Raw genomic sequence first — 13565 nt, 5'->3', positions numbered from 1 at the left:
GACAGAAAAGCTATGGAAGACTTAAGATTTTCTTTTTTTTTAAGCCTGTATCAGTGTTTGTAAACTACCTGAAGTGAGTTTATTATAAAAAGAATAGGACGAGCTGCAATTTCAAAAAGTAGTCTGACAGCCTTCCCTGTAAACACTTCCTTTTGATTACTTGTGGCCCATAATGCATCTCCTGTTCCTCTCAGAAGTGGAACTAAGAGGTCACAAAGCCGATTCGAGTGTGTGTCAAGTTCAGTTAGTTGTGTAAGTGTGTATAAGTAACTAAAGTTCATGAAAAGCATCTAAAGAATCTCCCCTCGATCCATGATCACATGTCAAAAAGTATATTCTAAAAGCACCATTTAAGGGGAAAAGGTCCCTAACACAATGATTGAGGGCTTTGTAGCCAAACTCCTTTAAGGGGAACTACGGAGATAAACTAGACTTCCTGGATGGAATTGGTATTTACTATAATAAAAAATAAAAAATAAACTTAAGTGCACAATCGATGACACAAATACAAGAATTACAGAATTATTCATTGGCATTTTCATACAATTTTGTGATGGAGCGACGAGCAATTTGGCTACAGTATATGGGGGTGAGCTTCCTCTGTTTAGTCTATTCTCTGCTAAACACGCAAGCGGCATGTTCCCCTGACAGGTGGTCCGAGCGCTCCGAGAGGAAGCAGATTGGAGTCTCTCATGCGTCTCCGTTCTGCACCGAAATGCCCGAAACTACCGTACATCGTCAGGATTGTCCTCAGTGGTCGGAGAGGAGGGATACAGTGTAGTCTCTAAACACGGAGCGCCTCATTTGGTTGTAATCATTTGCTACAGAATCAGTTAAGCCTCAAAATTCATTTTGTGACAATAAAAAGAACAAAAGAAAAAAAACGATTAAATGATAAAACGCAAAAACGAGGGGGCAGGACTTGAGCTGAAAAAACAACCACATGGACAAGAATGACATGAAGTCCTTTCTAATGACTTCGTGTCCGATGTGGGGATTTTATATTATAATCTCTCTATTCAATCCATTACACAATGAAAGAGGCACAGGGATCTAAGTGCCAGCATCTAAAATGTAAAGCTTGTGGCAAGGCACTAAATTCAAGATGCCACTTTTTATTTTCTCTCTTTTGTTTACATTGGCTTTAAACAATTACAATACTATTATTGCACACCTTTTATAGCATCAGCTTTTGTATGGCTTAATATATCATGTTATTTATGACTTCACCACCTAATGTCGTCTTAGCAAATTGGCAAAATTTATACGAGTGATTGTTATAAAGCTGTGAAACGTACATTCCTTACGAATAGCAATGAACTAGTCCTACATTAAATTAACTAAATCTTCCAAATGAGCATTCAATTATGCTTATACAGTCAAAGTGTATGGTTACAAATCACCCTTAGCTCTTTGGCGTGAACTCTTGGCACAATGTTTGTACCCATTTAATCACAAAACAAAACGAAAAAGCCTTTCTTTTGCTCGGTGGGCAGATTCTGATTGGTCGGCTGCTGATTTGGATGAGGTCGGATCAGCAGCCACATCAGCGTTCGACAGAAACATAAAAACCAAAAAGCCCAGAGGAGACATTCTACTGTACAGCAGTGTACGGGTCGACAGGCTGTGGGTGTGAAGACCAATACGTGTGTGTGTGTGTGGGATACATCCTTGCATACAAAGACCAAGAAAAGCTAGCTATACCGGTTTCTGCAACATCTCCCCACATTTTGGTTTTGCTTTCTGAACTGCCAACGAGTGACGACAACGGCCGCACATTCAGCGGGAGGAAAAGAAACAACAACGCAAATAAAAATAAAAATAAACGCAACGTTCACCTGATCGGAGAATTAAACGGGAACGGTGAAATAGTAAAAACCAATTCATTGACACAGATTCAGCGTGGGACAAAATAAAAGCATATAGCAGGTGCTCTTTCAAAAAAAGGTTATTAAACAGCTGGATGGCGGATAGGAAAGCAGGATAGCACATAGAGCACCACCCAGCACAGCTTTAAATTTCTTAAACATGACAAGATAACTATTCAGGGCTTTTAAGTGCCGTATATGTATTTAATGAGAAAGCAGATTCCTTTAAATCCCAATGGCATTAAACCAAAGTCTCTATATATAGTAAAACACCCCCGTCCCCGATCCCCACGGTTCAAACAGTATAGATAAAATGCGTTCCAACATGCAGGACTTGAAGCCAATAGTATTCACGGGATTGCAGAGTCTCATCAATGTTCACATCACATTTACTGAGAATAAAGATCTCTGATTTAAACTAGTCCTACTCGGACACTACTGCATCGGTATTAAAACTGAAATTAGCATGTTTTCTCAATGGCTTCCCCCCTCCCCCCCCCACTAAACTCTGCAAAGTGCATCAATACTTTGGATCACCGGCTACCTCTAACATTTACCCCGTCCATGTGAGCATCACGGAGCAGGGTCGACAAATGAGGACGTTTTGTTCCAAGTCGGCATTTGACCTCCAAATAATACAGAGAACAGAGATCACAGATTAATAGTCCCATCACGGAGAGGTAGGACGAAAAGAAAAAAAGGACACAAACCGATAGCTCTTTCAAATAATGGATGAAAACCATGTTGAAATGGCTGAGATTCCTTTTGTTCTTTCTCTTTGCATATTAGTCAGACTAGTATACCACATTGACTGATGCGAACAGATGCGGAGCCGTCCGTATTGTGCCGAGTTTACGATGAGTTATAACTGAGCGTTAACCTAAAAGCTGAACAATTTACACGTACAACACTTAAGTATACTGTAAGTCTGCCAGCCGAGTGGAGAGGAATACAAATGACTGCGCGGTGGGACGACCTTCGCCCATCACATGGGCGACCGTATCGAGAGCCACCCTTTGGCCAACAGAGAGAGAGCTCCCGTAGTGAAAAGAGACACAGTTCTTGAGGGTTGTGTGGAACAAACGTTATGAGACAGCGAAATGATATCTTGACGATATGCCGGGGGCCATCCTCTCACTCCTTTGTCTGCTTTTGCAGACAACAAACAAAACAAAGCTAGCAAAATTGTCTGCACTCCAAACATAGCACCTTCTTAATCCTGGCTGACCATGAGGCATGTTTCAGGGACTCTGTCCACAATCCATACAATCAGCAAGGAATATTTCCCCCAAGAATCAAGGCTTTGTGTTGAGAGAATATTCTTTACAGGGTTTGGCAATAAGATAATGCACACATAAACTAAAAAACACATCTGTGCCTGGTAGGTTCTTGGCTATGAGGTAGAACCTGGTGAGTTTCATTGAAGTTAAAATACTGTCTGTTATGAGTATGTAGTTGCATCATGAGGTATTGAACGGATATGTCACACGAAGCTTTGCACTGGCAGAAAAATCATTCCTTGTGAGTAAGTGACCTCCTGTGGCCACATGTGCAAAAACGGGTCAGGTAAAAAGGTGATATGACAAGCATCTTACCAGAGCTTTCACATTATCAATTATTGCAACATGCCTATATAACTCTGTAAATGTGTTTTAAAAAACATGGAAAGATAAAAAGATAAATCAATTAAGGGGTCTTGATTATTGGGACCTCCTCAAAAATAGTAAGTTGTTACTCCCTTTGCTTGAAAGAATCAAATTTCTATAAAGCACCCATTAAATCTCTGCATTCAACATCTAACTTTCACAAAATTGACAGGAACCCCTTGACGCAAAAAAAGTCTATAGTAGAGGGAGCTGATTAAAAAAAAAAAAAAAGTCCTTTAAGGGGAGTTAAGATAAACATTTGTAAAGCTTCCATAAGCTAAAGCAGGATCTAAAAATCACATCTTGATGCTTGGGCCTCCTCCGGACTGCATTTCGGACTCTCCTCCGCGTCAGCAGCTGGTGCCTCTTCTGCATATTGCGCCTCCGAGGCCGTCCCCTCGGCCGCGTCCTCCTGCTCCTTCTGCCCCGAGCCTCCCTCCGTCGTCTCCGGAGAGTCTATGTGGTTGCTGCCTTCCGATGCTCCCATGTGCTTCTTCCTCAGGTGCTGGTTGAGGGTGCCCTGGAATGGGAAGCATTTGCCACAGATCTGACAGTGGAAGGGCTTGTTGTCCGTGTGGCCACGGATGTGGTACTCCAGCTGGTCCTTCCTCGTGTACTTCTTGCCACAGAACTTACAAACAAACGGGGTGATTCCCATGTGCAGGCGCATGTGGCGATCCAGGCTGCCCTTCTGGTTGAACGTCTTCCCGCAGTAGATGCAAATGAGTCTCTCGTTGTAGGGGTACCACTGGCTCCGCAGGCTGCGCTCCCGCACGTCGTTCTCCAGCCCCGTGGCGCCCGCCGCCGGTTCGCTGTAATCCGAGGCCGGCTTGATGTGACCCAGCACCGCGGCCGGGATGGCCAGGGGGCGCTTCGCCCTGGCCCGTCCGCCTCTGTAGCCGCCGAGTAGGGAGCGCGAGGGACTGGAGTTGCTGAGGTTCAGAAAGCCCGGGGAGGAGAGCCCTGAGTAAGAATAGGCAGTGGACTGGATGACGGGGCCGTACGAGCCCACGCTGACAGCCAGCACCTGCTCGCCATCTACCAGCTCCGTGTGGTAGCCGTCATCACCGGCCGAGGAGCTGTCCGAGTACGTGGGCCTGTCGACCTTCTCTATCTTCACGTGCACGTCTGTTACTTGCCCGTCTTTGCCGATCAGTTCCACTTGCTCCGTCTCGGCCTCCATGGGAGCATCGTGCTCCGAGACGCTGTCGCTGCTGCCGCGGTCCGACTGGCCTTCCTCCGGCTGCTGCCGGCCCCGGCCTTTTGCTGCCAGCTCAAAGCGCGCCTCGTGCCCTGCCTGAGTCTGCCGGGAGAAGTAAGGGGGGGAGATCTGGGTGGGGTTTACGAAGAGGCTGCTGTCGTTGACCCCATTGCCGCTGGCCTGCAGGTCGTCTTTCTCCGGGCTGCAGGCTCCGACTGGAAGGCTGATCTTGGAGTGGAGGCTCTCCAAGATTCGTGTGCACTTGTCGATGATGGCCTGCATCTGCAGGAAGCTGGCAGCCGTGAGGAAACTGATAATGTCCTTGAGCTGCAGGGACATGTGACCTGTGTAGCAAAACGAAAGGAGCTGCTCAAAAACCTCCGGGCTTTTGATGACCGAAATGGAAAGGCCACTCATGGTGCTGAGAGCCGAGTGGTCGCGGAAGTAGGGCGAACTCGCAGCCAGCACGGCTTTGTGGGCTCGAAATGGCTGACCCTGGATGTGAACGATGATGTCACACAACTTCCCTTGCAGCCGCAGCTCGTTGAGCTGGGTCAGGACAGTGTTACTGAACTCCGGCACATCGAACTCGATGTAGCTGCCGTCGTCCATTTCTTGGATCTGTTTCTCCAGTTTGCTGGGTGCCTGATGAGAAAAAAAAACATTATGTTTGAAACTAAGCATTTTTTTTATTTCACAGTTAACAAGAACTACTATACTGTATAAGGAAGTAGGTTGTGTAAAATGACAGAGTTATCTTATATGGTACTGAAACGACAATTTATATACCAGCCATTTCATAGAATAGCTTAGAAACTGAATCCTTAACTCAAATTTCTGCATTGGAATGAGTGCACATCATTTTTCCCAGCTTCAACATGCACAAATGCACTTTGCCATTGATGTATATTGGGGCTTTCAATTTCAGATTTTAAGTATTGCCTTGTTGAACATCCTGGATGTTAGCAATATCATTCTTAATAGGCACACCCTCCATTTCAGATATCTGTTAGGAGTCATAACTGAAGGGCCAGATTGATATATTGTGTCAGTTTTACAGCTTATCCCACATCTCCCCCCACACCATCTGCCTTACTCCCATCTCTCCCCTCTCACCCTGTGCACCTCCTCCACCTTTCCCTCCCTGGCAATTCAGCACAATCTCCTACGCCGAGTCCCAATCAGCACTTTTCTTGCATAAACACTTTCTCCAATTGCTAAAGCTCGCCAAGACACCTGTCATACAAGGTGAGGGTCTTATGCATGGAAATGTTTAAACCATCCGTACAAGTTACGTGCGTGGTAATAAACTTTTTTTTGACACGGCTTCGGGTATGCAGGTATAAAGAAAAGTACAACGGGATAATTAGGGTCAGCGAAACTCAAGACGTCACCGTAAGCCTGTAACTAAGGCACGTCACTCAAAAAAAACAAGAAGGAAAAAAAACATTAAAAGAAAAATCAAAGTCCGCTAGCAAGCATTGTTTGCTTTTTTCCACATCAGCAGCATTTCACGTTCTTTAAAAAAAAAACAGCTTGTGGGGAAAACCAGAGGCAGAAGAGAACTGCTAAACCGGCAAAGGTGGGAGAGCAATTTCAAACAGATGACAAAAAGAGAAGAAGATAAGAATAGACAAGATTCTGACACAAAGAGGTGTGATGTGAAGAATATTGCTGGGCGAGAATAAAATGCGTTGTGGAAATTGTTAAGCCGTAGCGGGAGCCCACTATGCAGAGCTAAATGTTGTATGCATAGCCTACGGGTGCATCCTGTTATTTCAACATCAAAACAATAAAATACCCATCTTGAATTTCAGCCCACTCATTGACACTAACAGAATTACACTGTAGTGTAAGATGTTTAAGAGGGGGGGGGGGTGATTTAAATTGATTCCTTTAAAAAAAGAAAGCATCTACAGTCCTCAAGAAAATCTAATCTCTGTTTCCAATATCTGCATCTGCCAAAAGCAGTGAAGTGACGCATCCCAAAGAGAGTACCCAGTTGAAAGGGTTCCTTGTTGAACCAAAATATCATTCTGACCTCGACTGTTCACCCGAGGGCTGATGGGCGATATGACGGTGTATATTGACAAAGTCGTGTCAAATCTATTGTGCACATTTTTCAACCGGATTTCTATCACGAAACCCAAAAAACTGTACAAAACAAAAAAATTGACAGATTAGTAGATTAATAGAACTAAAAATAAGTTAGTTAGCCATAGTTAGCCCTGTAGACGCAAAGCCACGTTGCTGTTTTCTCTGGGAAAAAAAGAAACACGCAGGAGGAACTGGAATTACGAGCTGGGCGAGAGAGCAGTTTGTCCTGTTCTATTAACGGCGTGCTGAGATTACCCTGCCGCCTAGCTGGAAACCGTCTTTATGTAACATTGATGTCTCTTAAACTTTGACTTCCAGACAGTTGGAGCTCCAGGTGCTCCTCCTTGGCCGTATTGCTGGGCCGGCCGGCCGCGGGGGGGGGGGGGGGGGGAAACCAGGAACAAGATCATTTCCAGTTATTCTAAATCTAAATAAAAAATATTTTAACTTTGAATTTGTTCAGATATATAAAACAGTACATGTAGTAATGTGTATTAATAATTAAGAGAGAAATATCACAATATCATAACATCTTTTTTTTTTAAAAGGTTACCCAAAAATTCAATTGCAACATTTAGAGGAAAATTACATAATTTGCTTTCATCAAACGCTTTACAAACAATTAAGAATGATATATGATAATTATTAATATGATCCCAAACATAATTTTGGGAGTTCCATTTTGCAGATAAGATTTTTCATAAACTGTAAAACTGTGGGAACTTGTGGGAACTGTGAACAAGTCCTGTTTTCAGCAGAGATAAACGTATGCACCTAGTAATTATACGCCTTGTGTTATACGATCGCTCATTTCAGCTGGCGGTTCAAACCAATACGCGTTTACTGCTGATCTCCAACTAAAAAGGGACAAGAAAAAGATTGGGTTGGATGGGTGCAAAGTCATAAAGGTTGCTCGTGCAAAAGCAGCAATTGGTTTGGCTCCACTCTGTTCCAACATGCCTTAAAGTTAAAGTATTTAGGCTCGTTTCACAGGAATAAAACGCACTGGTCTTTAATGCAGCACGTAGATAGATTTCAGAGCGACATGAATGTCACAGGAGCCGTAATGACAGAGTGCAGGTGGCCTTGCTGAACCCAGGCGCAGAGATTAACATGTCAGGTCCCTGCACTTCGTCCTTCCCTGAACACACCGCTAGCATCACGTACAACTAACTTTACCCGGCACATAGATTGTTGGCAGACGGCGTTTACACAATACTCATAATGGATATTTCAGCCAAACAAACGCCCGGCGAAAACAATTTCATTTGAGTTGGTGACACGCTGGATGTTAACGTGCCCGCATTAACGTACAGTGCGATTTACAGCAAGTCTCTCCTACGTGCTTGCGTTGACATATTCATGAAGGCGTTCGTGCATGGTAACTCTGCGTGTACTGTTGACCCCATCGTAACAAGTTAGTTACGTAAGTTACACACAGTAACCTCACGTCGGGGAGAAAATGTGTGGTTTCTGAAACTTCAAAGCCAACCATTTCCTTAGTGGTTACCGTCAGTTAGCTATAGGTGGTACAGGAGGAAGGGGGGGGGGTATGCTAGCTAACTTTAGCTTGACAGTCACAGCCGCATACTTTTGATTGGTGTTTTTAAAATGTGTCATTTCTACTGTAACTTGTAAGTGAATTGGCGTCAGTTGAGCAACTACATCGGTCGTCAGGGGCCGAAACACAGAACTGTTAAGCAGCACACAAGCACTAGCTTAGCGAACTACAGGGTTAGCCACATTAGCTAACGTTAGTGTACAATCGAGTCATTATTTCCGAAATGAAAGCTCGACTTTTAGACAGACTTCACACTTCAACGCATTGAGGGTCGTTCTGCGGCTTGGTCCTGCTTTTTCAGGTAGTGAAAAAGCTTGCCAACAGTGTGCGGGCTACTAGCTAAGTAACGTCGAACGCGGATGCAAACTATCTCCGCTGTCATGAAAAAGCTGACGTTACTAAGCTAGCGCTCTTATGCTAACCGTTGACGCTAGTTAGCAAACCACCCCCATGTCAGCCAGCGCTAAGTAGCGGCTAACGCTAGCTTAGCTTCCAGTCGCTAGCGCACGGTCCCGGGAAATCATATCGCCATTTATTTCGTTGTCAGTGCAAAAACGCGCTTACATTGCAGACGCCTTATGGCCATAAATCCAAGCGAAAGTTGAAGTACATCAAACTCACCGTCTTGCAGATTAGCATTAAACGGTGTCCATTCCCCTCAGTAGTTCGCGTACACTTACAGCCAGGCCTCCCCCCCTCTCCAGTCCAGATGTGTCAGACAGTTGCTGCTGCAATTTTTGCATCAACAGGAAGTGTTCTTTTGGCTCTTTGCATTCATTCTATCCGTGTGTTTTGCGGCAGCCCCTCCCTTGCTCATGTCAGTGTTATGTGCTAAGACATCATGTTCTGAATTTACGACGTGCTGGAGAACATATACGCGCGTAAAGATAAAAGTGATGTGCCTTACGGTCTGTTTCCAAATGATTTGTCTGAAGATGACATGGCTAATGTATGTACTGATATTCTTATCTACTGACTACACCCATGTCACAGTAGCATACATGGGTCCGTATCATCTGCTTCCACTAAATATACGTATATTCGTTTTTGTTTTTTACTTTTATGCCAATAAAGCCAAATTGTGTTCTGAATTGAATTGTGTTTTTTAGTGAATTTGTTGTTTTTTGTAAATAGTGTATGCTACTTCATCACACGAGTTTCTTCAATAAAATGGGACATGACATTGATCTCTAGCTTTCCAGATGTGCACCTGTGCAGCTGTCGTCCCCCCACCACCACCAACGCCACCGTCACCACACAAAAGGGGGGTTGAAAGATAGAGACAACCTCAGAGGCAATGGTCAAGAATACACACATGTCAAGCATTGATCGCTATTTTCTAGTCTTTCCGCTATTTGTGCTGTTTCATAAAAGTTTGGGCGAATGATAAAATGTGATTATCTCAAACGAAAATGTCATTGTGTTCTGCATAGAAACCACAAAGGGGCGCTAGAGACCAAATTGATGATCAAACCTCAACTACTCATACCCTTCCGCTTTCATGATGTTAATCCCAAAAAAAAGATTGAGGTGTATCATCATTATAATTAAAGCATTCCGATTGATTTATACAATACTTTATTAACTTTCATGTTTATTTGATCGAATTATGTTTTTTTGTTTTTTTCCTGTTTGTGCGTGTTTTCAGGTTCTGGTCTCAATTATATATTTTAACCAACTCCTTATTATTGGATTATGTATTTCCAAATGAGGGAACTATTGGACACAGAAAGGTTTAAAAGAAAAGTTCATGAGAAAGAGAAAGGCATTTCCTCAAGACAGTTGCAAATAATTTCAGATAATTTGAGTAGTTTTTCCATTAATTGGATGTACTGCAAAAATAACACTATGGGACATTTTTGCAAGAGTAACCCTGAAGCAGGATCCTAAGAAAACAGAACTTAAATTGAGCTTTATGTTGTTTGGCCAACATCCAATATAGACACAGAGATTTGTTTAGTGTTGTTACAACTCCTATCTGGACTGCAGACTGCCGTTTAAATTTAATAATCAAGCAATAAAACCATAATTATTTTGTAAACACTTTGTATCAACACAAACGTCTGGCTTAAAACTTGTTCATTTCACTATTTTTTAATTTTATTCAACGGCGTTCATGTCTATAAACAGCATATTGTATTTAATTGTGAATATTGTGACACCAACCACAGGGCGGAAGTTCGTGGCCGTGTTATGCTGCTTAAAAACAGTGTGTGTACGGTGTCCATTTGTCTGTTGGTAAAAGAGACGGGTAACGTCTTGTCTCCTGTCTACTGTTGGGAGCACCAACGTGAAATGAATGTCCGCTGTGTGTGTTTCTGTTTTTTATTGAGTGTGAGTGACAGGTTGGCAGCCCAGGTGAATATCTGACCTAATCTGTGTGCAGGTGGGTGATCAACGTTGAGAAAGGAATCGCTTTGTCATTGCACGTGCTTCTTGTTAAACAAGTCACTCCTCTATTCTCAACCCTAATTTGCTTCTCTTTTTTTTTTCTTCTTTTCTGGAGATTGATGCACAGCTGAAGGTGCAGCCAAGATATGGTGATTAGAGATGCTTTTGTTGATCCGCCTGGAATGATCGTGGTATTGATAACATTTCAAACAAACTCATAATCAAAAGGTTTCCTGTTGAAGTTGTAATCTTTTCTGAAATGGGGCTTTGTCTGCTCAGTGTCATTTAGTTGACCAGGATTTGGCGGTAAGCTAATGGGGCTGCTACTGAGTGGTGCAGGGCCCGGGACCGTATAGGGGCTCCAGGTGGTGTGGCCTGGGGCTCTGATGTGCTGCTCCTTTTTAATCCCAGATGACATTGCAAAATCCCACAAACCCCCTGCCCGGGTATAAGACTGTATAGGAGCAGAGGCCAGATGATTTGTTTAAAGAGCACATATCATGTATCAAACTGAGGGAATAAGGAGCTCCACTGTTTCATGTTAAGCCTGAGACCAAAGGTTAGGGTTTATCTGAATGATAGGAATGTATTCTTCATTTCAGTGATTCTGTTAACATTGTTTATTAGTAATAACAACATTAACTCATTCTGATCTTTCCATATCTCAAATGATATTCCATCAACTGCAACTACATATATATAAAAACACACATGGTTGCCTTTTCTTTGGAATATGCAATGCTCAAAATGTTAATACGATATCAAAGTGATCAAACAATTGTGCTGCAATCAACAAATACCACTCTAACCACTGTTTGTTTGGTAACGTTGAATAAGTAGTCCAATGTTTAAGCCTAACATGAATAACACATTGTTTTCTATGTGTGCCAAGAGACCCAGAATACCTTGGCTGTCAGTGCTGGGGAGTACAATGGTCTCCCAGTGCTCCTGTCTAGAAATAGTCCATAGCTCACTGATGGAGAACATATTTCCCAATAGCAGGTGTCTGAGTCAGTCAGTGCCTGATCCTCACCATGACTGTAAATGAAAGGGCCAGCTCGTCCAGGTGCGCGAGCACCTCTTTGGTCCTCTCGGGTTTCTCCTTGACGGAGGAGCTTTGGGTGGAAGAATGAACAGGAGAAATTTTGAGATTAAAGTATGTATGTTAAAATGATGATCATATACATCCTTCCCGTGATATTCTATGGCGAGAGCACTTCTGCTCAAATAGTTATCTATTTTATAGATAGCATATCTCTACCCTTTTCTTAATATAACTCTTGCTCTTTACATATACGTAATATGAAGGTGTTGCTCTTTAGTTAATGCTTTGTATTGGACGAACAACTTGTCTCAAAATCATTCTGTGTTATTGGATTTGTACTATCAAACAGAACACAGCATACGCTTATGAAACATTCATACGACACAATCATAGTCAGTTTGATACATCTTTATTTCATTTAAAAAATCTGCTAAACTCCTACCAAAGCAATTGAAGTGAAAACCTCAAAAGCCAAGAGACTTTCACCAATAAGTGCAATAATCACTTGCCCCGCGATGACAATGAGCTCTCAAATGTGTCATATATTTGCCTGAGAAATTAAGCCAATTTGTGGAAATGGCGGCCTGGGGTTGAGGGACTACAGAGTGGCTTGTAAAGATGAGTGATATCTGGCACAGCATGAAGAGAATGAGAGGTGTGCTTCCCGGTGCTTAGCTCAAATGAAAGCTCTGATTAGTGGAGCAGAGATCAAAACCAGCGAGCGGCGGAGGCTTCAGCTGGGCCTTTGTTATTGATAAGTCTGTCATCTCTGCTGATATTGGAGCAGTAATGGCAGCTAATGATTAGGCCACTCCTGAGCTATTAACTACATTTCTTATCCTTTTACTGGGGCCCAAGAGAGCCTGTACGAGAGACAAAGGCGTCCTTTATTATGCTGCCTCCTTAAACGGCATCCACCTGACCTAAAAGGCACAACTGTTACTGTCTTTCTGCCAGGCCAAAGAAGTAAGAGACGAGATACATGTCAGAGGTTGCGGTGTGCTGCGGTTTGAAATGAAGGGGTTCTGAGTGAGTAAGCTGCTGAAAGACGGCTGCAGGAAAATTACAGAAAATTGGCTGTTTTGTCAACATTTCATCAGAAGATTTACAGAAAGCTGACCCCGACCCTTTCCCTCCCCCTCTTTCACAGGGCTAAGGAGATTGAGTGGGTCAGAATTGACTGACAAACAAATCTCTTCTTTATTTCTTTCTCGCTTTCTCTTTCCCGCTCGAGAAGTGATATTCAATATGATCTCTTTTTAATGATCCTAAGTGGCTGGAATTACATTTACTCAACACCTATTGTTGAGGTGGTTTTAGTGTGATTCAGGGGCACACAAAGGGCACAAAAGTTACTCATCAACATGTTTCAACCCCTCAATTAAAATAATGATAGTATTTTGTGTTTTATATCATGGTAAAGTACACAGATCCATCAGGCTTAGAATCATTTGCACATTTATCTGCAAAATAAACATTAGGTAGAAAGATAAGGAAGGTAATATATGTTCAGTCTGCTGGCTAGTGGACACTAGATCATTGATATATTCCCTACTACTTGTTCTCCACTGGTGCAAACATGTACATGGGAAGAACGTGGAGCATAACTAATTTAAGAAAATCTTCCTTATCAGGAATCAGGAAATGTTTATTGCCATAATATGTCAGACATACATGGAATTTTACTTGGTAGTTGGTGCATGACGGCAGACAGTACGACAATGACAACAGACAACGTGGTGCAGGAATAAGATAA

General features: G+C 42.8%; 1 protein-coding gene across 1 annotated transcript; it reads right to left on the bottom strand.

Annotated features, from left to right (window-relative positions):
- Positions 1-468: 468 nt before the first annotated feature.
- On the bottom strand, positions 469-9341 carry zbtb34 (zinc finger and BTB domain containing 34). The gene is made up of 2 exons (XM_037483040.2): positions 8995-9341; positions 469-5360 (listed from the first exon to the last, which is right to left on the bottom strand). The coding sequence occupies exons 1-2, from the start codon at positions 9010-9012 to the stop codon at positions 3804-3806; spliced, it is 1575 nt and encodes a 524-aa protein (XP_037338937.2). The 5' UTR covers positions 9013-9341; the 3' UTR covers positions 469-3803.
- Between the last annotated feature and the right edge of the window lie 4224 nt (positions 9342-13565).

The sequence above is a fragment of the Pungitius pungitius genome, chromosome 5, assembly GCF_949316345.1.
Source record: "Pungitius pungitius chromosome 5, fPunPun2.1, whole genome shotgun sequence".
Classification (NCBI taxonomy): Eukaryota; Metazoa; Chordata; class Actinopteri; order Perciformes; family Gasterosteidae; genus Pungitius; species Pungitius pungitius.
This window is presented reverse-complemented; position numbering and strand designations above follow the sequence as displayed.